Raw genomic sequence first — 23,168 nt, forward strand, 5'->3', positions numbered from 1 at the left:
TTTTTAAAACTGAATTTTCTTAAAAAAAAAAGCAAAAGTTGAAACAAATGCCGGCAACCCCCCCAAACCCAGGAAGAAAAAAAACCTCCCTGTCGATTATTCCCCCCACCCTCCCCCCTCCTCCTCCTCCTCCTCCTCCTCCTGCGACTGACCCCCACCCTCCCCTTCCTCCCGTGACTGACCTCACCAACTATTCCCCCCCTCACCCCACCTCCATTCCCGATTACCCCCCCCCCCCCACACTCAGAAACCCACATCTCTCCCTCCGCACCCATCATCTTCCCTCCTCTACACACCCCACTCCTTAAATCTAACACCCATTCCTCCCATCTTCACCTCACGAACTCGGAGTAAACGAGATCTGAGTTTTTTTTTTTTTTTCTGGGTTGCAGGTAGGGGTTGGGGGAAGAAGATGAAGATGGGGGGAGAAGAGAAGGGAGGAAGAAGGGGGGAAAGATGAATTGATGGGGTTTTTTTTTCTTTTTTTTTTCTAGGTTGCAGGGGGAAGAAGATGAAGATGGGGGAGAAGACAGGAGGATGAGGGGTGGGGAAGACGAACTGAAGGACTTTTTTTTTTCTGGGTTGCAGGGTAAGAAGATGAAGATGGGGGATAAGAGATGAGAGGAGGAGGAGGGGAGATAAGGTTTCTGGGTTTGGGGGTTGCGGGGAGAAGAGAGGAGGAAGAGGGGGATAAGGTTTTAGTTATTTTTATTTTTTTTAATTTTTAATTTAGAAGATTCAAGTTTTAAAAAAAAAAAAAAATTGCCACATGGCGCACACTTGGCAGCCATGTGGCACAAACGTGGCAACCACGTCAGCGCTTAACGGATCAATTGATGGAAAATGTAACGGAGGTATTATTTTGAAATAAAACAGTACGTGAGGTATGAAAGTAAAAATGTTTTAAAGATGTTGTATGAGGTTGTAATAGACCTCAAACCTGAGGGGTTACTATGTAATTTACTCAAAAAAAAAAAACTTAGAATATTCTCAATGGAGATAAACAACAACAAAGTTTTCAATGTCAGGATTAACTCACTAACAACACAAACAAACATCTCTACAATGAAGATGCCTCAATATTCATTGATGTTTTTTTTACCAGAATTATGCATATAATGACTCACCAAACCGACTTCATGAGAAATATATGATCTAGAGACAAGAGCATAGTATTGCATACATCAAACACCAACCAAATTAGAATATGACATATTTGCCATATGCAGCACCTTTCTTCACTAGTTTTAGGAGATAGTAAAGAAACTCAATTTAAAACGATAAGCTAAAGAGGTACTTACCAGTTTGATTGAATATTAACTCTAAATTTCAACAACAATTTTTCCAGGTATGCTTATGATCAAGTACACGAAACCCTTTCCTCTCTCACAAGTGATCTCCATGCCAAGGATCTTCTTTTGCTTCACCAAGATCTTTCATCTCAAACTCATTCTTCATTGTGACATTTCATAAACTCATCAAATCTCAAACACCCTTGTCTCAAAGTTAATTCAAGCCATAAAAAGATTTCTTCAATTTGCAAACCAAGTTCTGTCTCCAATTTAATTTATATCCATCTGGTAGAGACGTGTCTTTTTTTCATCTAAATCACAATGTAGAAAAGACGTCTTAACATCATGCTGAAGAGAGTTACAAAAATTAACATAATACAAACTGATGAGTACCACAAGTGATAAATATTCAATGCCCTCCTGTTATCTTTAGCAACTAATTTTGCTTTTAAATCGTCCATATTTTTCACCACAACACTTTTCTTCTTGGTATATACCTTGCAACCAACAGCTCTCTTGCATACCCTTGTCAATTGAGAAAACTCCCCATTTCTCCTTGTATTCACTCTCCATGGCTTCCTAAAAGTTAGATGAAATTTGGATGAAATTTGGACAGGATCATAGAAATAGTAAAGGCAATATAATCATTATAACTAGTTGGCTTGATTATATTCTAATAAGAAAAGAATTTTCCATTTCTTATTAAAAAATAATAAGATTACAGAGAGTATATATACAGAATGCTTGCTGTACACACTTGTACAAACTAGATTCTAACAACTAACCAACTATTGACAGTTGTAACTAATCTAACCAATTACACATCAAACTAAGATGTATCTTTGACTTTTTTATCCTTAATATGCCCCCTCAAACTGAACTAAGGAGCTCGAAGAGAAAGTTTGCTTCTGAGAAAAAAAAATCGAGGCTTTGACAAGGATTTAGTACAAACATCAGCAATTTGATCCTGAGAGCAGATAAAATGCACAGAAAGAGCTTTGGAAATGACCTGTTCACGGATATAATGATAGTCAATTGCAACATGCTTTGTTCGTGCATGAAACACTGGATTTTTAGCTAATGAAATTGCAGAGATGTTGTCACACCATAGTTGGGGAGGTGCTAGAAGTATGAGACCAATATCAACTAACAACTTACAAATCCAGGTGAGTTCTGCAGCTGTGTTAGCCAAGGATCTATACTCTGCTTCTGTAGAAGATCTGGTCACTGTTGGTTGCTTTTTAGCACTCCAACTGATGAGAGAATCACCCAAATATATGCAAAAACCACCAGTACTTCTCCTGTCAATAGAACACCTTGCTCATTCAGTATCAGAATAAGCATGAATACTGAGAGTTTTAGCACATTTGGGAAACCAGAGACCTAAATCAAGAGAGCCCTTGAGATATCGCAAGATCCTTTTAACTGCTTGAAAATGTGAGTGTCTGGGACTATGCATAAATTGACACACAAGGTTGACTGCAAAGGATAGATCAGGCTGAGTCCATGTAAAGTATTGCAAACCACCAACTAAAGCTCAATACTTGGTTCCAAGTCAAGTCCAAGTCAAGTCAAGTTAATATATTCCTCATTTAATCTATTCTTTGAGACAAAGCGTGGTCTTCATCTTCAAGAGAATTCTCAAGTTCAATTTCATCATCATCAGTTTTTATCTTCTTCTTCTTCACTTATAAGGAGGAAATTCGGAGTTTGATATATATGAAGAACAATTTCTAAATTATGATTGGTGTTGTTGTTGCTTCCATTGTTCTTATGTATTTCGTTCTCATCCACAATACACTACACCAAAATAGCATCGAAGGAAAGAAAGCGGACATGGTGGGGAATATAAATAAGGGCAATCAGTAAAATTCATGGGCTTCATAACCAAATTATTATAGCACGTACGATTGAGCTTCAATAGAAAAGAAATCATTAAAATACCTGGAATACTTTGTCCCTCCAATGAAACACACTGCCACGGCCTTCCATGTAGTCAACAATATATTCTGGAAGTAATGGTTTCAAGGATGTGTGAAGCTTGACATTTGTTAGGCCTTCACATGCCAATAGGGAAGCAGCAGCAAGGCCATTTGGTACTGGCAAGATATAAGAGAGCCTATCTGTAATTGAATAATGACATGCTTAACAGCAATATCAAGAAATGAATCCCTGGTATTTATGGCCTCAAACTACCGATGTCTTTCATTAATGGAAACTCTTTTGATGTAGCGAGTAATATCTCCTGTCGTTTGCTATTCATGAATTCTTGTATTTTAGGTATTGCTTTCCATTCATACATAATGTTTTGATCTAAGATTCAGTTCTTCCATGTAGAGACGACAGTGATTTTGATACACAGCAGGACAAACGCGCTGACTGTGAATATGATGCCAGAAATAGACCAATTTTGTACCACCCTTTATTTTGATAAGCACATGCTATGTCTCTCCTTCATAATATGAATTCCAAACCTATCTGGTGTTTCGAAAAGTTGATCTAGTAAAAACATCCCATTATCGTTTGATGTTGAAGCACTTCTTTTAGCCCCGAACTTCTAGTTTCTGACACCCTAGCTACCAATAATTGATAAACACAATGTTGAGATACAAGGCATCCTTGAATTTCAAGTACCTTTAACCTAACACTCTAGATGATATAAATAAAGAATCTGATGATGGTGGTGGAAGAAAAAAAGCCTTCACTTTCAGAACCAGCCCTTCTTTCACCGTTGTTTTGCAACCTCTTAAATCTGCCAACTTCAATTCAAAACACCTGAAAACAAGCACCTATAATCCGCAAGCAATTTTGTCAATGCTAAATGGAAGAAAAAGACAAAGAAGGGACCTCAATAAGATTACTGTCAGAAGAAAATTTTATGACAGTTGCATAAAGTTTGATGTAGCAATATTGTAGCAATATTGTTGTAGAGTGACTGGCTTCATGTGAAAACAAAATATCCTTTCCTGCTTTAGCTTCAGAAAGTAACACCAATAAACATTTGGGAAATTTTATTTGAACCCATACAACCTCTTTCTACACCCAACTTACTCTTTACACCCATATTATTTTTAATTAAAGAATCAATCTCTTTTTAAACCCAAAATTTGCTATCTAAACTACCCTCACAAACTCAATCTCTTTTTAGAAAGCAAAAGCAAGAGGAGGTCATTGATCACTTCGTGAAGCAAGCCTCATCACTCGATGGCTCCGCCCTCGGCCCCCTCGTCACAGAAATCATCTACCACCCAACCCTTTTTTCCTTTTCGGAAATTATCGATGTCCCTAATGTTCTTCAGGTTCCCATGTTTCTATTTATTTATTGTGGAAGTTTCATTTTTCTGTGTATATTTTGGTGGTGTAGTTTCTGGATTTGAGCAAAGGATGTATAATCAGAATTTTATTGCAGCCAAAGACAATAAAATTGTTGATTGTTACTGGGTCTTGTTTCATATGCATTTGTTTTTTTACTGTGGAATATGTGCAGCTTGAAGGAACTGAAAATTATGTCTACCTCGATGTGCTTTGATTGTTTGCACATGGCACATGGAGTGATTACAAGAGTAAGCACGCAAAAATCGCTTCGTCTTTTGGTCAAGTTTCTAATAGATGAATTGATCAACAACATCAATATGTTGAAAGCTTTCTGACTCTTTTGTTTCTTGTGGTGATATTGCTTGTAATTATTGCTCTTACTGATCGAGTTAACATGAAGCTAGAGAGGAAACGAAAAGCAACCGGATTTGATTATTAGGTGATCGTAGGGTTTTATGGCAGCTCTTAGGAATTTAGTCAAAATAAATGTAGGAAAAAGATTGTGTGATGGTAGAACTTAATTATTGAGTACGAGTTTATTGAAAAATTTTAGTTTTATTCTTAATTTCATCTTGTAAATGGTAATTATGCATTAAGATAAAATAGACAATTCACATTTAGAATTTAAGTTGAGTGTAGAAAGAGGTTAGATGAGTTCAAATAAAATTTCCCTAAACATTTTCTAACGTCTGTTTCTACATGTAACCATTTGATTACTAATAATACATTTCTGCATAATAGTCTATCATTCACTGCGTCTCAATCGTGATATGAACATCATATATATATACATGGATTTGGATGTATCTCATGAAATGACTCGGAGATAGAAAAAGCTAAGAGAATAATAGAATTATATATATATAGTACTTGATCATATACCTAGCTAATGGACTAGAGAAAACATAGAGAAATGAAGAGTGTAATTCTCGTGTATTTACTTCCAAAACTAAACTATGACAGAGGAGACACAACCTATATATAAGGTAAAGGCTTAATTGTTAACTTAACAAACTAGTATCATCGCGCGCACATACACACACTAACCATATACAATTAACCCAGCTAATTCACTTACAGCATGCTGGCAGCCTTTTGCGGTGCATTGATTGTGTAGAGAAAGAGAGGTTTGAAGAGCCGCACCACATGTAAGTGATTTGTGAACAATCGATGAATCTTATTAGCTCTAACGAAGTGAATGCCTAAAAATGCGAGATCAATGTATGTATTTTGGAATCTGATCTGAAGCATCTCCCTTCTTAAGTAGAGAAGAATTATATCACGAGTCACGGCACATTTTGCTTTATCAGATGTCCTTTAGTCATGTTAGTGATATAAAAACATTTTAATCAAAATGGTCTTTGAGATTTGCATAACTCATCACTTTAGTCTCTGAGATTTGAAATCCATAGAAGTGATCCCTGAGATTATCCACTATCAATCATTTTGGTCCTTGGGTGAAAAATTATGTTAAATAAAGATCAAAATGATAAAATTACCCTCAATTTAATAAACGGCCAAAATGATTTGACCAAAATTGAGAGTATTTTTGTCATTTTATCCTTACTTTATGGAGATTTTTCACTGAATGACCAAAATGATTCATTGTACACAAATTCAGAGACCAATTCTATCGATTTCAAATCTCAAGGACCAAAATGAGAAGTTATGCAAATCTCAGGGACCATTTTGGTTAAAAAACCTAAAATAAATAATATTATAAAGTATTTTTCAAAGTGCAATGAAAATCAGTTAAAAGACTAATGGGCATATTACAAAGGTAAGTAGATAGAATACTTTGTAAACTGCAAGGGAATAAAAAAAAAAGGGGATAATGCTATAAACCAAATGATGTGTTTGTTGATGATATAATTATAACTTAAGTGTTGATTAAGTGCTCATTTTCTATTGATGACACATGATTTGGTCATAGAAACTCAAACCAAACCCCATTCTTGAGGCCTTGCATACTGAAGATGAGAGCTGCAGAAGAACTCTAATCCCAACAAGCATGTCATCGCCCTTAGGTAAGTGGTTAACTTGGTACTGTGTCATAATATTCATATATAATTCATATTCATATACATTATGTCTTACATTGGTTTGCAAATTTAGTTTAAAATTTTCATCTCCCTAGCATTTTCCTAAAAAAAATGTGTATCAACAGGATGATGCAGGGTAGTTTATTGTTTTAAAGTCAATTTTCCCGATTAGCCCTTCTATAGTGATTTAAGTGATCTATATATAAAAACCAGGTACCATGATGAGTTTAATTCGTATTATGGTCACAATGCAGTGATTTAAGTGATATATATATATATATATATATAAGAAGGTGAAATGTCAGAGTGGACTGTTGTAGCGAAACCACCAGTTAATATTTTTTAAAAGAAAAAATATATAAGCATCAGACACATGAGTTTGATTTCGTATTACACTATGGTCACAGTGGTATGAGTTTGATAAGGGTGCATGGTTTATATATATTAAATATGAAACAAGTCTACTTTTTCTTTTTCTCTAATTTATGATTGGACACCCTTTTTCTCTCTTTTATCATTTAATTTAGTATATATCACACTTATTAATTCAATATATTAAACTGAAAAAATATAAATCACTCTCATAGCATTCATATTTTCCGACCTACAGTAAGAATTTGATCCTTATATTGTTGATATCACACGTAATTTATTGGTCTGCTGTGAAAGGCCTTAGTGCAGTAGGGTGACAACGTCTTGTCCTATGATTCGACACTCTTAAAAAACATACACTCTCAATATAAAGAACCTTTTTTTTTCAACTTGTATACGAGTACATGCATGCATATATACCAATAGAATTTGAGCTTTAAATGATTTCTCTTTGTGCAAAGGTACTGTATAACATTGTTATAAATGAAGAAATGGGCGCATTGTAATAATACGGTGTATGCAGCTGCTATGAAAAAAGATAATAGAATTAAATTTGAATAAAAACTGGCAAAATTCAATACTGGCAATGCTATATGATGGGACAACTCTCAACAGCTACAGTGCAGATGATAGTTTTAAACTAGACTGTTTTTGTTGAAATACTTGTACTGGAGTTTGAAGTTCAACAATGGTTGTTTAGAGAGAGAGAGATTTACGATACAGAATTTAGAGAAGAAAGAGATTGAAGAGCTAGAGAGAGAAAGGAATACTTTTATGATATTATTTCTTCACACTTACAATGAAATGCATGGACCCATATTTATAGTAATTACATTACTTACACACTAAGCAACCGACACTTAACAATCTTTAACAACCCTAACTGATTCTCAACAACCCTAACACCACTTATCAACTAATCTACCGCCAAGTGTCACCTTCCTGATTGTTGATGGACTGATCTCAACTATCTAGATCTTTACATCCCCCCTCAATCACATGTTTGGTAGAACCAAGCATGAGATTGGAACAATGATGTTGAAATAACGAGATGGACAGAACCTTGGTGAGAATGTCAGCAAATTGTTCCTTGGAAGACACATGTTGTACTGCCAAATCTCCTCGAATCACTTTTTCCCGAACAAAATAATAATCAATTTCAATGTGCTTAGCCCGTGAATGAAACACTAGATTAGAGGATAGATCTATAGCATATATGTTGTCACAATACATCATTGGATGAGCATATAAAGGAACCTGTAAGTCACACAAGAGTTGTCTAATCCATGCCAATTCTGTAGCAGTGATAGCTAATGCTCTATATTCTGCTTCAGTGGAAGATCGAGATACAATATGTTGTTTCTTGGAGGCCCATGATATAGGACCAGAGCCTAGATAAACAATGTAACCTGAAGTAGACCGACGATCATTGGGATCTCCTGCCCAATCAGCATGATTATATGCTTGTAAAGACAGTTTTCCAGGCTGAAAATGTATCCCATAATCAATAGTACCACTGAGATATCGAAGAATGCGTTTGACTGCAACAACATGGGTGTCCATTGGTGAATGCATGAATTGACAACATTAATTTACTGCAAAAGAAATATCAGGTCGAGTAAACGTCAAATACTGTAATGCACCAACTATACTCCTATATTGTTCTGGACTATGATATAGGTTTCCTTCTTTCTTGGGTAACCTATGAAATGGAAGACAAGGAGTGGCACATGGCTTTGCATTCTGCATATCAACTTTGGCCAATAGATCCTTGATATATTTCGATTAAGAAACAAATAATCCAGAAGATTGATATTGAATATGTAACCCCAGGAAATAATGAAGTTGTCCCAAGTCCTTTATATCAAACTGTTGAGTTAAAGCTGTGATTACATCAGATATATCACTTGCACTACTCCCAATTAATATGATATCATCAACATATAATAACAACACCATAATGCCAAGATCAATGTGTTTAACAAAGAGAAAATAATCTGTTGGGATTGTTTGAACCCCAAGCCTGGTAAGAAACTGGTAAACTTCTTATTCCAGGCTCGTGGAGCTTGTTTTAAACCATATGAAGATTTCTTTAACTTGCAAACAATATGAGAATGATGAATAGGACTAAGAAAGCTTGGAGGCTGAGCCATATATACCTATTCATGCAATTCCCCATGCAGAAATGCATTCTTGACATCCAACTATCTTAAACTCCACTTAAACTGAGCTGTAAGGGCAAGAGTTAACTTATGTGGTTGGTTTGACCACGGGACTAAAGGTTTCATTATAGTCAATCCCTTTTTCTTGACTATATCCCTTGGCAACTAAGCAGGCCTTGTATTTGGAAATAGATCCATCGGAATTCTTCTTCACTTTAAACACCCACTTACACCCAACAAGATTCTTACCACTTGGAAGAGGAACAAGATCCTAAGTCTGTTGAGTATGGAGAGCATTGATCTCATCTTTCATTGCTGCTTGCCATTCTAGTATCTTACTAGCAACTTTGTAAGTAGTTGGTTCATCAATAGAACTTGCAGGTGGAATAACACTAGCTGTAAAAGCTCTTCTCTTAATAATCCCACTCTTAGCTCTAGTCTGCATTGGATGAAGACCAACTGAAGGTATTGGAAGTACAACTGTGAGATTTTCTGGTTGAAAATTAGGATCCACGGGGATATTGGACTGTGTAGCTGTTGCAGATACTGCAGATGAAGACAAAGACTCAAAAGCACTAGAGGAAGTGATAGGGTGTGACATGGTATTAAACAACTCTAGAGCTGAAGTGTGATTATTCAAAAACTCTGAAGCTCAAAGGGGTTCATTGATAGATTCTGGAGCTCGAGGGGTTGATAGGTTGAGTGATGCAGTTGATGACAAGACAGGTGTTTGTGATGGTGATGTGTCAAGTGTTTGTGATGGTGGTAATATTTGAGGAGGTGGTTGTGAGATCACAGTATTGATATTTGTGACTAAATGAACAAGTGGGGTGGAGCTATAATGTGATATAGACTGTGATAATGCAGGTTTGGAGACTAAGGTGATATAGGGGAATGTATGTTCATCAAAGAGAACATGTCGAGACACATAAAACCTCCCTATGTTTGGTTGAAAACAAATATAGCCTTTATATTGACCTGCATATCCCAAGACTATACACTGTACAGTTTTTTGTTGAAGTTTATTCGTATTGTATGGTTTTAATAAAGGATAACAGCTACACCCAAATGTTTTCAAGTGTGAAAAGGTAGAATTTGTGTCAAACAAACAAGTATATGGAGATTTCATGGTCAAGGTATGACACGGCATTCTATTTATTAGGTAAACTGAGGTTGCACATGCATGAAACCAGAATTTCGAAGGAAGTTTGGAAGTGTGCAGAAGGGTGAAGGCAGTTTCAATAATGAGTTTATGCTTTCTTTCAGCAAGACCATTTTGTTTAGGTATATAAGGACAAGATTTATGGTGTATGATACCATTGTCTAATAGAAATTAGATGAATTTATTGCTACAATACTCATCATCACCATCGTGAAAAATTTTAGCTGCAGCCGAAAACTGAGTAAGTAAAAAAGCATGAAAATGCACAAATGTTTGAAACACCTCACTTTTATTTATTAAGGGAAAGATTCAGGTAAACCTGGTACATTCATCTACAAAAGTTGCATAGAACTTGTATCCTTCAACAGATAATGTGGGAGAAGGTCCCCACACATCACTGTGAATGACTTCTAGGGGTTTTACAGTCTTATTTGCAGGAAAATGAAATGGTAGTTTTGTAATCTTTACTTCTAAACAAGGGACACATACTTGCCTAGATTTATCTACTGAGAAAGGAACTTGAGATTGGTTCAACATTCTTGCAGTGACAAAATTAGAGGGGTGTCCTAATTTGTTGTGCCACAGAGATAAATTTACTTGATGACAAAAAAGGCAATGATATTGTGCAGGTAAGTGAGGTGTTTTGCATGTTTCTTTAACAGTGGATGAAGGTGTATGAAATGGGATGGGATACAATCCAGCTCTACACAGCCTTTGATGTAGAATTATCCCCGTGATCTTGTCCTGAATCCAGAAACAAAACTCATCACATATAAACCTACTGTGATTGTCTTTACACAACTGATATACTGATAACAAGTGTTGGGACAGCTCGGGCACATGCAATATTTCTTTCAGTTCTAAAACACAAGTAGGCATTTTTAAAGTCAAAGAACCAGTATAAGAAATTGGCAAACCTGAACCACTAGTTGTGGTTATAGTGTCACCGCCTATAAAAGGTGATGCCAAATTGAGATTAGCCAAATCCGAGGTCATATGGGAGGTTACACCAGTATCAGCGACCCAAAACTGTTCTTGGGGAGCAGAAGGTTGATAATTGACATGCATAGCAGAGATAGTTGATGGAGGGGACCTGCCTTGGTATGAGAAATTGGCCATGTGATAGCATTGTATAGCTGAATGCCCAAATTTCCAACAAATTTGGCATTGCATGTGAGAGGAAGACACTGTAGTGGATAAGTGCCGCTGAAAATAGTCAGAAGCAATATGTCCTCGCTTGTTGCATATTTGACATGTTAGGACATCATTACTATGCTCAAAACATATGGAGATATGAGGCCTTGCAGGTCAAAGAATAACAGGACTGGTATTAATATTGGTGCCAGAAAACCTTGTATTGCCATAGTTGTTCCTGCCCTTATTTCTTCCTCGAAAATTAGAACCCTTATATCCTCCAGAGTTGTAACTATGACCCCCATTATGATAACTAGCAAAAGTACCATTGGAATGTGAGGAACTGCCAATTTGATACTGAGATGGAGTAGATGAATTAGGCTAATAGGACAAACTTTCTACAAGCAAGAGACCCTTGCCTTTGGAACTATCACCTTGAGCGAGCATAACAGGTATAAAATATCCAGTCAACTGAGAATTTTCAAGGATAGCTTCTTCTGCAAGTAATTGGGCTCCAAAATCTTTCAGAGAAATGACATTATCTCTCCCTAGATTAACTGTTATGAAAGTATTATACTTGGATGACAATCCCTTAAGAGCAATAATGACAATATCATCATCATTAAAAGGCACTCCAGCAGCAGCCAAATGATCATGAGCATCCTTAACTCGTTGTAAATACTGAGATACTGACTCATATCCCTTTTTAATATTCTGAAGCTCAATTTTCAATTGAAACATATTGGCTTTTGTAACAGTTAAGAAACGATCTTTAAGATTTACCCACATTTCATGTGCATTAGTACATCCAATGATGCATGACATACCAGTAACAGATAGAGTTGCAATGATAAGTTGCAAGACAGCACGATCATGCATTTTCCAGACTTGATATGCATCAGTTTCTATCCCCTCAATATTGCAATCATCAATAAAACGAGCTGGACATTTGCGAGAACCATCCACAAAACCAAGAATTCCATGGCTTTCAAGAAGCAATTGCATTTGATAATGCCAAACTAAGTAATTCGTATCATCTAATTTGACAGTCACAAACCTAGACACATTAGGAATTAAACCTGTAATTGGAGATTGCACAATTTGTAGCTGTGCAGCAGTCACCATATTGACTCAAATCTTGTAGGCAGGAAAGAAGAACATGTACAATTTCTCCATAAATTAAGTTTTCGATTAAAGACCCTTCTTTAATTCTTGTTCTTGAAGAAAAGAATGAACAGAACTTTACCGAGAAATATCACAGAAGAAGCAGCACATACATTTCAACAAACATTTGATATGCACTGATGGAGAAGTCAAGATTGACCGAATCTTCATACAATATGTGTTCTTAGCAATAGAGAGAGCAAACCACATACCACACGAGCAGCAAAATCGAACGTGGAAGCAAAGACGATCAGGATCAGAGAAAGGAAACCGATCCCGGCGAAGATACCATGTTGAAATACTTGTATTGGAGCTTGAAGTTCAACAATGGTGGTTTAGAGAGAGAGAGAGAGAGAGAGAGAGAGAGATTTACGATATAGAATTTAGAGAAGAAAGAGATTGAAGAGCTAGAGAGAGAAAGGAATACTTTTCTGATATTATTTCTTCACACTTACAATGAAATGCATGGACCCTTATTTATAGTAATTACATTACTTACACACTAAGCAACCGACACTTAACAATCTTTAACAACCCTAATTGATTCTCAACTACCCTAACACCACTTATCAACTAATCTACCGCCAAGTGTCACCTTCCTGATGTTGATGGACTGATCTCAACTGTCTATATCTTTACTTTTAAATTTGAGGTGTGGCTCCAACTGTTTGCGCCCATATTAACTTCAAGAAATGGCAATGCTAGCCTGGGTATCTAAGCCAGCTGGTTCATGAATCTTAAGATGTATTATATATGATTCTTCGCTTCGTGAAATCTGGGAAATTTAAAGATAGTAAGAAAAAAAAGGAGGGAATATCAGTGGAAATTATTGCAACCATATAATCAGTAAACTGTGGTACAACCAATCTAGTCAGATATTAATTGAAGTTTCTAACAGTCTGTAAAACTTACATAATCTATTACCACATAAAAATTTAATTAACTTATTCCCTTCTACTACCATTAGTAAATTTGGTCAGTTCTGACACATTGTGGTTGTAGCTATAAAGATTTAAGACTTAAGCTAGACAATGTGTTGTTGAAGTGGATCTTAAGGGTTTAGATTGGCAACATGGCCTAGTGGAGTTTGGTTGCAATCAGGCAGCTACAAGCTGTGTGAATCTGGATTTAATCGTTGCATGAGTTGTGTGGACAACATGTATGATTCGGGTTCGTCTTTTTTCTCTACTGTACACTAATTTTGGAGTTGTTAGTGTGTGCGGAGTAGAGTATAATACTTAGATTTCGACAAATATTGAAAAATCACTAAACTGACATCATGAAACTCATAGAACACTATGAAAGAATATGAAACACATGCTTTTTTTTTTATAATTATTATAGTTGTGAACCATTAGATCTATATTTTAACCGTTGAATTTGGTCATATATATTAGATCTTAGTGGTTAGATTTATAAATTTACCCTAAAAATGAGTTTTGAGTTAAAACTTATTTTGGCCCAAAGCTTGGAGTAAGTTGAGGTAGATTTAAAACTTAAAATTTGAGTTTTATTCCAAAGATTAGAATAGGTTAATTAATGAAGGGGTGAGTCATTGAGTGAAGGAACCTAGTGTATTATCTGGTCATGGTTCGTGCATTAATCAGTTCATCATTTCATTCTCCCTTATGTTTCACGAGCCACAATAACGTGAATGAGTAGAATTGGTACCATGATTTGAAGATAATGATTATCTTTTCTTCTCTTTTCGGTTCCCGAAATAAAATGAACTCTCCCATTTGTTTCGGACAAGGATTGTCTGTCCTTTCGTTTTCGATGTCCTTTCATGCCCTCCTATTTTGTGTAGTTGCAGTTAAGTCACATTAACATTTTATATTGCTTTTTATAGAGATAATAAGACAAAAATGAATAGTAATATAAAATATTTACGTGGCTTAACCGTGATCACATAAATAAAAAGGCACAGGAAAACATTGTAGTGGAAGGGCAGACAATCCTTGCCCATTTGTTTCTTGGTGCACAATAAATGTATTTACCAGTTTAATTCCGTGCCACATAAACCAAAGGAACATATGGGCTGCAGTACTTTTGTTTGTGTCCATAAGAGAAATGTGTGGTGCCAATTTTTTTTCATAGCTGTTAACATTGTTTAATCTCATCGTAACCATGAAACATATGGGAACCGACCGAAAAGCAAACCAAACATATGGGGAGCAGATGAGGGAAGATGTGAAACATATGGGAAATCGAGTTTCTTGCTCGAAGTTCCATGCATAACATGTATAGAAGCATATGGTGAAGAGGTTTTTCAGAGTGATCGTCAAGGGTACATTATATAACATTATATAAATTATGGATTATGTATGTGAAAAGTTTAATAATTTAAAAATTAAAATTTTTTATCACTTACATAAAAATAAGTAATGTATCATCCGTATTTCCGTCACAACTAAAAATTTCTCTATATGCTGGCCATGCACGATCAACACGTTGCAGGTTCTAAAAGTTGACTGTTGTTGGATAGTATTTTACAAGGCAGGAACCACAGCCACTTGGCATATCCTTCTGCAACTTGGAGCCGGAGAGAAAGTGCAACAAATTATCATACCAATCATACCCTTTTTTATACTATAAAAGAATAATATTCTGGGATATAATTGATTTTTTTTTTCTCGAAAAACAGTTGAAAAAGTTCTAGTATATATTGCTAATATACCAGAAGCATACTTAAACCTATTTAAACATGTGTTATTGGAAATCATTACGGTGTAAGTGATAGGATAGAGATATTGGTGTTTAAGATGTTGACACTTGTAATTAGATTAGAGAAGAAGTTAGTTAAGGAAGTTAGCTGTGTAAGTCTAAAACTATAAATACCTCAACACTGTATTACTTGAACTTGGTCGGGTGCAAATGGATATTCAAGATCAAGAAGCATTCTGATGGCACTATTGCTCGGCATAAAGCTAGGCTTGTTGCTAAAGGGTTCAGTCAAGAACCGGGTCTTGATTATGGGGAAACCTTCAGTCCTGTGGTTAAACCTACCACGGTTCGACTAGTATTGGCTTTGGCAGCTCAATTTAATTGGCCCCTTAGGCAACTCGATGTCAAGAATGCCTTTTTACATGGCATTTTGGATGAAGAGGTGTATATGACCCAACCTCCTGGTTTTGTTGATGGTGCTACTTCTCATCTTGTTTGCAAGTTGCACAAGTCCCTTTATGGACTTAAGCAAGCCCCTCGAGCTTGGAATGACAGATTTACCAAGTTTTTGCCTCTTTTGGGTTTTAAACATACTTATTCTGACTCCTCCCTGTTTGTCAAGACAGTTGAATCTGGTATTGTCATTTTGCTGCTTTATGTGGACGATATCATTATCACAGGGAATGCAGCTGCAGCTATGCAACAGGTTATTAGTGCTTTAACCAAGGACTTTGATATCAAGGATCTGGGGGATCTGAATTTCTTTCTGGGCATTCAAATCTCTCGCACTGCACATGGCTTATGTTTGTCTCAATCCAAATATATTTTGGATCTTCTTACTAAAACTGAGATGCTTGAGTCCAAGTCATGTGAAACTCCTTGTTTGCCCTATAATCGACTTCTCAAAGATGATGGTGCTCCTTATAACAATCCAACGTTGTACAGGAGTGTAGTAGGTGCACTGCAGTATCTTACATTTACAAGGCCGGATATAGCATTTTCTGTCCATCAAGTATGTCAATTCATGCAACAGCCTATGATTGCTCATTTCACTGCTGTCAAACGCATTTTGCGGTATCTCAAGGGTACCATTCATCATGGTCTCTGTTATTCCCACGGCCCACTGCAATTGAAAGCATTCAGTGATGCTGATTGGGCAGGTGACCCGAATGACAGGCGTTCTACCACTGGCATGGCTGTGTTTTTAGGCAACAATCCTATCTCTTGGTCCTCAAAGAAACAATTAACAGTTTCTCGCTCATCCACGGAGGCGGAATATCGAGCCTTGTCCTTTACTTCCGCTGAATTAGACTGGATTCAGCAACTGTTGGTCTTTCTGCAGGTTCCTCTGTCATCACCTCCGGTTTTATTTTGTGATAATTTGTCCGCCATTGCTTTGGCTTTTAATCCGGTTCAACATCAACGCACTAAGCACATTGAGGTTGATGTTCATTTTGTGCGAGAACGTGTTGCCAAGAAACAACTTTCTGTTCAGTTTGTGTCGTCTAAAGAGCAGTTTGCTGATATTTTGACTAAAGGGTTGAGTTCTCCTCTGTTTCGTACTCATTGTACCAATCTCATGATTCGAGCATCGAATCATGTGTTTGCGGGGGGATGATAGGATAGAGATATTGGTGTTTAAGATGTTGACACTTGTAATTAGATTAGAGAAGAAGTTAGTTAAGGAAGTTAGCTGTGTAAGTCTAAAACTATAAATACCTCAACACTGTATTACTTGAAGGTTAAGAAAACAGTTCAGAAATATTCATCTTCTCTCTAACTTCTTCTTTCTCTTTCTCTCTCTCTCTCTCTCTCTCTAAGTCTGTTACATTCTTATTCTTCTTTATTGTGTGAGATTGATCATAGTTAACAGTAAGACCTTTCATAGTAGATCAGAAAAAGTGTTTGTGATATCAATATATTAAAGGGTTCTTTAGATATAAATTATTGCAACTCTTAGTTCTTATATAAAAACCTACCTAATTATAAACATCCAAATAAAACCCAAATTTAAAAGTGATTGTCATGTAAGAAAGTAATTGACCTATTAATACAAAATATTTACAACTTGTACCATAATATTCAAAATAAATTAATAAATATTATTACTCACCTTATTTACAAAAGAAAACTAATAAAAAGAGCTTGAAAACTTTGAGTTTTAACGATAAAGACAAAATCAATGGTAAAGTGAATAGTACTATAATTGACTTTTTAGTATAAAAATGTGATTTTTCATTAAAATAAACAGTACTAGGAGCTTTTCGTTAAAGTTTCATATTTACAATGAACAAATAATTTATTGCATATTATTACCCCTAACACACACACATATATATATATATACATATATACGTTCAAATGTATATAATACTACCATAAGCTCCATATATATAGTTTACCTATATATATATATATATATGTATGTATGTATGTATGTATGTATGTATGTATGCAGAGTACTACATATATGATCAAACATATTATACTAATTAATCTACCTATATGTAAATTTATGATGAGCAAATAACATATATTTTGTAGGTATTTTATATATGATCAAACATATTATACTAATTAATCTACCTATATGTAAATTTATGATGAGCAAATAACATATATTTTGTAGGTATTTTATTTTGTAAGTATTATCACATATATTGGGCACGTTTTATTATTATATGTACAAAATAAAGGTAAAATAGTATTGAATAAAATAATAATAATTTTTTATGTAGGTACATTATTTTGCATACATTGGGTTTGCTTTATTTGTAGATAAATTATTTTGCATGTATTTTACATATAGTGGGGAAATTATTTTGCATGTATTTTACATATAGTGGGGAAATTATTTTGTTTTTTTAAGCAATCTAACATTTTAAAATTCGAATGGTAGGTGCACTGAATCAAATAACATTTTTTTGTAGGTAAATTATTTTGCATGAATTTTTACGTATACCAGGCTTTTTTCTTGTTATATATATGTGTGTGAAATAATTTACCTACATGTATATGTAAAATATAATTTGTTGACTTAACTAAGCATGTATTATTACATATATTAGGCATGTTTTGTTGTTATTATATATTAGGCAATAAATTTATTATTATTATTTTTTCGTAAAATCATTAATTCTCCCTTACAATCTGTATGGAACTAATTGTGTACATCAAACATTCAAGTATGGGTGTTTTGGGCATAGAAATTTTTAAATGTGCAAAGTCAAATATAATTAATGAATTTGCTTATATGGAATCTAGTCAATGAGTTTTATTTGTGTAAAGTCAAATATAATTAATGAATTTGATGATGTGTAAACTCATACAAGGATCACACTCTCACAATGGATTAGAAAATTTAAGCATAATACTAATGTATTGGACTCATGAGTTCAATATATTAAACCCATGAGTGTGTATTTAATTAATGAATGTGATATCAATATATTGAGCTCACACTAGCACTAATATTATAAAGGGACACTTTGGATGCGGTCCCTAGCTATCAATATCCTTTGATTGAAACCTTGTTAGTTTTTAGTTTTTGATTGAAGTCCCTGATATTAATGTAATAATGTAAGTTACTATATTTTTTTAATTAAAAATTAAAAATTGAAATTTGTAATTGTTTATATTAATGAGATTTTAAATAAAACCCATAATTATGGGATTAAAAATAATAAAATATAAATTATTCTCTCTATTATATTGTGTGTGTGTGTACATATATGTATGGGTACATTAACCAAAATTAACAAAAAAAGTTATTGTACCAAAACATGGATACATTCTCAAATCAACGAAAAAGAATGTACCCATATAAGTTTAAACATGGATTAAAATATTTGAATGGATTTTATATTAAAAAAGGGTACATTTTACATATAACAAATTGATATATTTGAGAATGGGTACATTTAAGATTAAAAAAATTGAAAAATTATATGAATGGGTACATTTAAGATTAAAAAATTGAGAATCTTTTTATATATAAAAAAAAAAACTAATAGGTACAAACTTAATTTAATTTTTTATTATTTTGGAAATGTTTGAATTGAAAATTAATTAGAAGTTTAATAGAGGTGTGAGTATTAAACCCTAAATTAATTACTAATTTTTATATTAAAAAAATTATATAATAAACATGTAAATTCATTATCACATTAATGCTAGGGACTTGAATCAAAATTTGAGAACTAATAAGGTGTTAGTCAATGAACAGTAAAAACTAGGGACCGGATACTAATTTTTCCTATTATAAATATCAAACTCAAATTACATAATTCATATATATATATATATATATATATCATACTCACTCAAATTACTATGAAAAACTTTACAAGTTACAAATAAAAATGCAATAGAATCAAGATGAAAAGTAGAGTGTGAAAGAAACAAAGTGTCCAACAAAAAAAAAAAGCTCAATTAACTTTTTAACTTTTGAACTGTTAATGTATTTATTTTGTAAGATGGGTATGATTGGCATCGATCCCACACTTTATAAGCTTCTTTTTATTATTGAAAGAAACTGATGCAGGAGCGTATCTTATCCTTACAAAGCGGCTCTCCTCAGACTGCATAATGGCCTGATATCATACAACAGTCTAGAGATCACAAACTTTGAAGTGATACTTTGTAGTTGAACAACCATTGACTAATGTCTTGTTTTTAATAGTTTATTTACAATGAGTTTATAGCTTAGTTGGTTAAGAGCACTCTTACTTGCATTTGAAGTGTCAAGCTCGAATCCCTTCTCTTCCAATATCACGTGTATTGAAAAAAGTGCAATTTAATTCAAATTAAGTCTTATAAGTTATATGGATCAGATGAGTTAAGTGAATGCACAAGATGGTTCACATTTAAGAGAATTACTTGAATTCTCACATATTTGTTGAAGGAACCAACAACACATTAGATACTATTATCTTCTTTTGTTTGGACCAAAAATTAGATGATAACTAGCTAATGCATTGATTAGAAATTCCTAAATGTTAGGAGAATCTCACATATATACATTGAATCTTGAATTGGTTGCTCACTAGATAACCCTAATGTGACAATGACAAGATTCACCATATTTTTGTTGTTTGGTTTTGTGGCCGGTCGAATTTTCAAACAGTCAAAGAAAAACAAACCACAAGGGACAACCGGTCGGTCTGGTACTCAACAAAACACCGCCGAAACGTGTAGGCGTACTACCCATATTTTAGATTTCACGTGTTTTTGTTTCCAGTAACATTTCTACATGCCTATATATACTTATAGGCTCCGCGAACTTTTTAATTCACTACCATTCCTACCTCAAAAACAGAAAACAAGAAAAAACCAAGAGTCTAAACTCTTTCCTATAGTGCAGTGATGGAAGCCAACGTTGGCTTTCTCTCTTTGTGTTTGCTAGTCACCTTCATTCGTTTTCTGATCAAACGTTTTTGGCATCAAAGCCATAATAAAAACAATAGCAAAGTATTCAAGCCAGACTATCCACTTCCTCCCACTCCAAAATGCCTAAAACCATGGCCTATTGTCGGCAACCTCCCCGAATTGCTGGCTAACAAGCCCACATTCCGGTGGATACACGAGATGATGGACGAAATGAACACCGAAATTGCATGCATCCGTCTTGGGAACACGAATGTGATTCCCATCACTTGCCCTCAACTCAGCCGCGAAATCTTAAAGAAGCAAGACGCAATCTTCGCATCGCGTCCACTTAGCATTTCCACTTTTCTTATCACCAAGGGGTACAAAACTGCGGTTATGGTGCCCTTCGGAGAACAATGGAAGAAAATGAGGAAGGTAATAACGAGCGAATTGCTTACTCCAATGAGGCACAAGTGGCTCACGGACAAAAGGGTTGAAGAGGCTGATCACATCGTCAAGTATGTGTACAACCAGTGCAACAACAATGAAGGCGGTGGCATTGTAAATTTGAGATTTGCCACTCAACATTATTGTGCAAATGTGATTAAGAAAATGGTTCTCAACAAGAGGTACTTTGGGGAGGAAATGGAGGATGGTGGGCCTTGTTTGGAGGAACAAAAGTATTTAGAAAATGTATTTACAATGCTTAACTACATCTATTCATTTTCTGCATCCGATTACATTCCATGCTTGAGAGGGCTTGACTTGGACGGCCATGAGAAGATTATCAAGGATGCCATAAGAGATACAAGAAAATACCAAGACCCCTTAATCGAAGAGAGGGTTCGTGAACATCAGAAACTTGGCAATAACAAGGAGGCACACGACTTGCTTGACATTCTTATCTCTCTGAAAGATAAGAATGGCGAACCCTTACTGTCTCTGGAAGAAATCAAAGCTCAAGTCAATGTTAGTCTCTCTCTTACTATCTCTCTCAATTATTATATTTTCATATGTATTACGTGCATGTTCTAGGTGTAAATGCATGTATAGATAAATATTGCTAAGAATGTAAATGAATCGCAAACGCGTCAATAACAGTACAATAAACACAAAAATCGTTGTGTAATACTATAGGATAATGCTAAGCAGACAAAATTTGTAAACTAAATGATATGTTACTAATAGGGGATAAGCGCGTTCATCAACACTTAAGTAATAATTCAATCATTAACTTTCATATCATCATTTAGTTTACAATATTTTGTGTACAAATTTAGTCTCCTAGCATTACCCAATACTCTAATGTTGTAAGTGTTGTTGCTAATTCATGTGTAATCTCAAATGCATGTTTCATCATGCAAGGTCTTTCCTTCCATCAACGTGAAATTCATTCTCAACACATAATATAATTTCTTTTCTTTTTCCTCCATACGACTAAACTGAAATGATATGCATCTTCTGCCAGTTTTTCTTAGTAAGTACCAATTAATGATCAAGAAATTAACATGTATATTTGTTGTGTGGATACAGGAACTAATAATGGCAGCAGTGGACAATCCCTCAAATGCTGCTGAATGGGCAATTGCAGAGATGATAAATCAACCTGAACTCTTTGAGAAAGCAACACAAGAACTTGATGCTGTGATCGGAAAGAACAGACAAGTTCAAGAGTCGGATTTGTCAAAGCTCAACTTCGTAAAGTCCTGCGCCAGAGAAGCCTTCCGCCTCCACCCGGTGGCACCGTTCAATGTGCCTCACGTGTCTATGGCCGACACAACCGTCGGAGATTACTTCATCCCCAAGGGTAGCCACGTGATTCTCAGCCGAGTCGGACTCGGCCGCAACCCTAAAGTTTGGGACGAGCCTCGCAAGTTCAAGCCGGAGCGGCACCTCAAGGACGACGGGTCAGGGGTTGTGCTCACCGAGTCGGAGTTGCGGTTCATTTCGTTCAGCACGGGGATGCGGGGCTGCGTAGCAAGTACACTCGGCACTGCCATGACCGTAATGCTGTTTGCTAGGCTTCTTCATGGGTTTACATGGCACGTGCCACCCACTGAGTCAAGCATCGAACTCACCGAGTCAACTAACGATCTCTTACTCGCGAAGCCACTGCTTGCATATGCAAAGCCACGTTTGCCTGCTCATGTTTACCAAACGAAATGATTTGAATTGGGTCAAGAGAATCAGTTTCCGTCGGCATGCAAGATTTGATTAGGATCTTGTATTAAACTAAATAAGGTTATATAATATTTACTATGAAATGGGAGTTTGCACAAATACCCACCTAAAAGTACTTAGGGTGTGCAAATGTACTGCTGTGTTTTTCAAATTTTTTAATGCGTCACATAGACTATGCCCCATGTAGCAATGTGGCATATTTCTTTTTGTGTTAAAATTAGTCACGGGTGCATTCCATTTTCTTAAGAATATTAATTATGCTCCTTCTATCGTTGCCAATAAAAAAAAAGAAGGGATATTATGCTCCATTCAA

The 23,168-nt window shown here is 35.2% G+C and overlaps 2 protein-coding genes across 5 annotated transcripts in view; both read left to right on the forward strand.

Annotated features, from left to right (window-relative positions):
* Window positions 1-23,168, forward strand: part of LOC126589598 (phenylalanine N-monooxygenase CYP79D16-like) — a 45,077-nt gene extending 21,909 nt beyond the window's left edge. The window contains exons 2-3 of one of the 3 annotated variants that reach the window (XM_050254949.1): window positions 21,225-21,643; window positions 22,208-23,168. In XM_050254949.1, the coding sequence (XP_050110906.1) occupies window positions 21,225-21,643; window positions 22,208-22,840 (1,052 nt within the window). In that variant the 3' untranslated portion in view covers window positions 22,841-23,168. Of the gene's footprint in view, window positions 1-20,594; window positions 21,644-22,207 lie in introns of those variants that run through there. The other 2 variants (XM_050254952.1, XM_050254951.1) reach the window with 2 other exon arrangements.
* LOC126589603 (uncharacterized) lies at window positions 4,480-10,436 on the forward strand. 2 transcript variants are annotated; one of them, XR_007611875.1, is made up of 5 exons: window positions 4,480-4,591; window positions 4,780-4,855; window positions 5,688-5,755; window positions 6,541-6,634; window positions 10,346-10,436. XR_007611875.1 is itself a non-coding variant. In XM_050254956.1 (4 exons), the coding sequence occupies exons 1-4, from the start codon at window positions 4,497-4,499 to the stop codon at window positions 6,605-6,607; spliced, it is 306 nt and encodes a 101-aa protein (XP_050110913.1). In that variant the 5' UTR covers window positions 4,480-4,496; the 3' UTR covers window positions 6,608-7,449. The 2 variants fall into 2 exon arrangements, 1 of the variants encoding a protein (XP_050110913.1); XM_050254956.1 differs by lacking the exon at window positions 10,346-10,436 and having other exon boundaries at window positions 6,541-7,449.

The sequence above is a fragment of the Malus sylvestris genome, chromosome 11 (genome assembly GCF_916048215.2).
Source record: "Malus sylvestris chromosome 11, drMalSylv7.2, whole genome shotgun sequence".
In the NCBI taxonomy this organism is placed as follows: Eukaryota; Viridiplantae; Streptophyta; class Magnoliopsida; order Rosales; family Rosaceae; genus Malus; species Malus sylvestris.

Bases quoted from the DNA above. Each gene is read 5' to 3' on its own strand.
- LOC126589603 (XM_050254956.1), top strand. From the start codon at position 4,497: ATGGCTCCGCCCTCGGCCCCCTCGTCACAGAAATCATCTACCACCCAA. The intron at 4,856-5,687 runs GTAAGCACGCAA...ATTCACTTACAG, and splicing joins CACATGGAGTGATTACAAGA to CATGCTGGCAGCCTTTTGCG. The intron at 5,756-6,540 runs GTAAGTGATTTG...ATTTGGTCATAG, and splicing joins TTTGAAGAGCCGCACCACAT to AAACTCAAACCAAACCCCAT.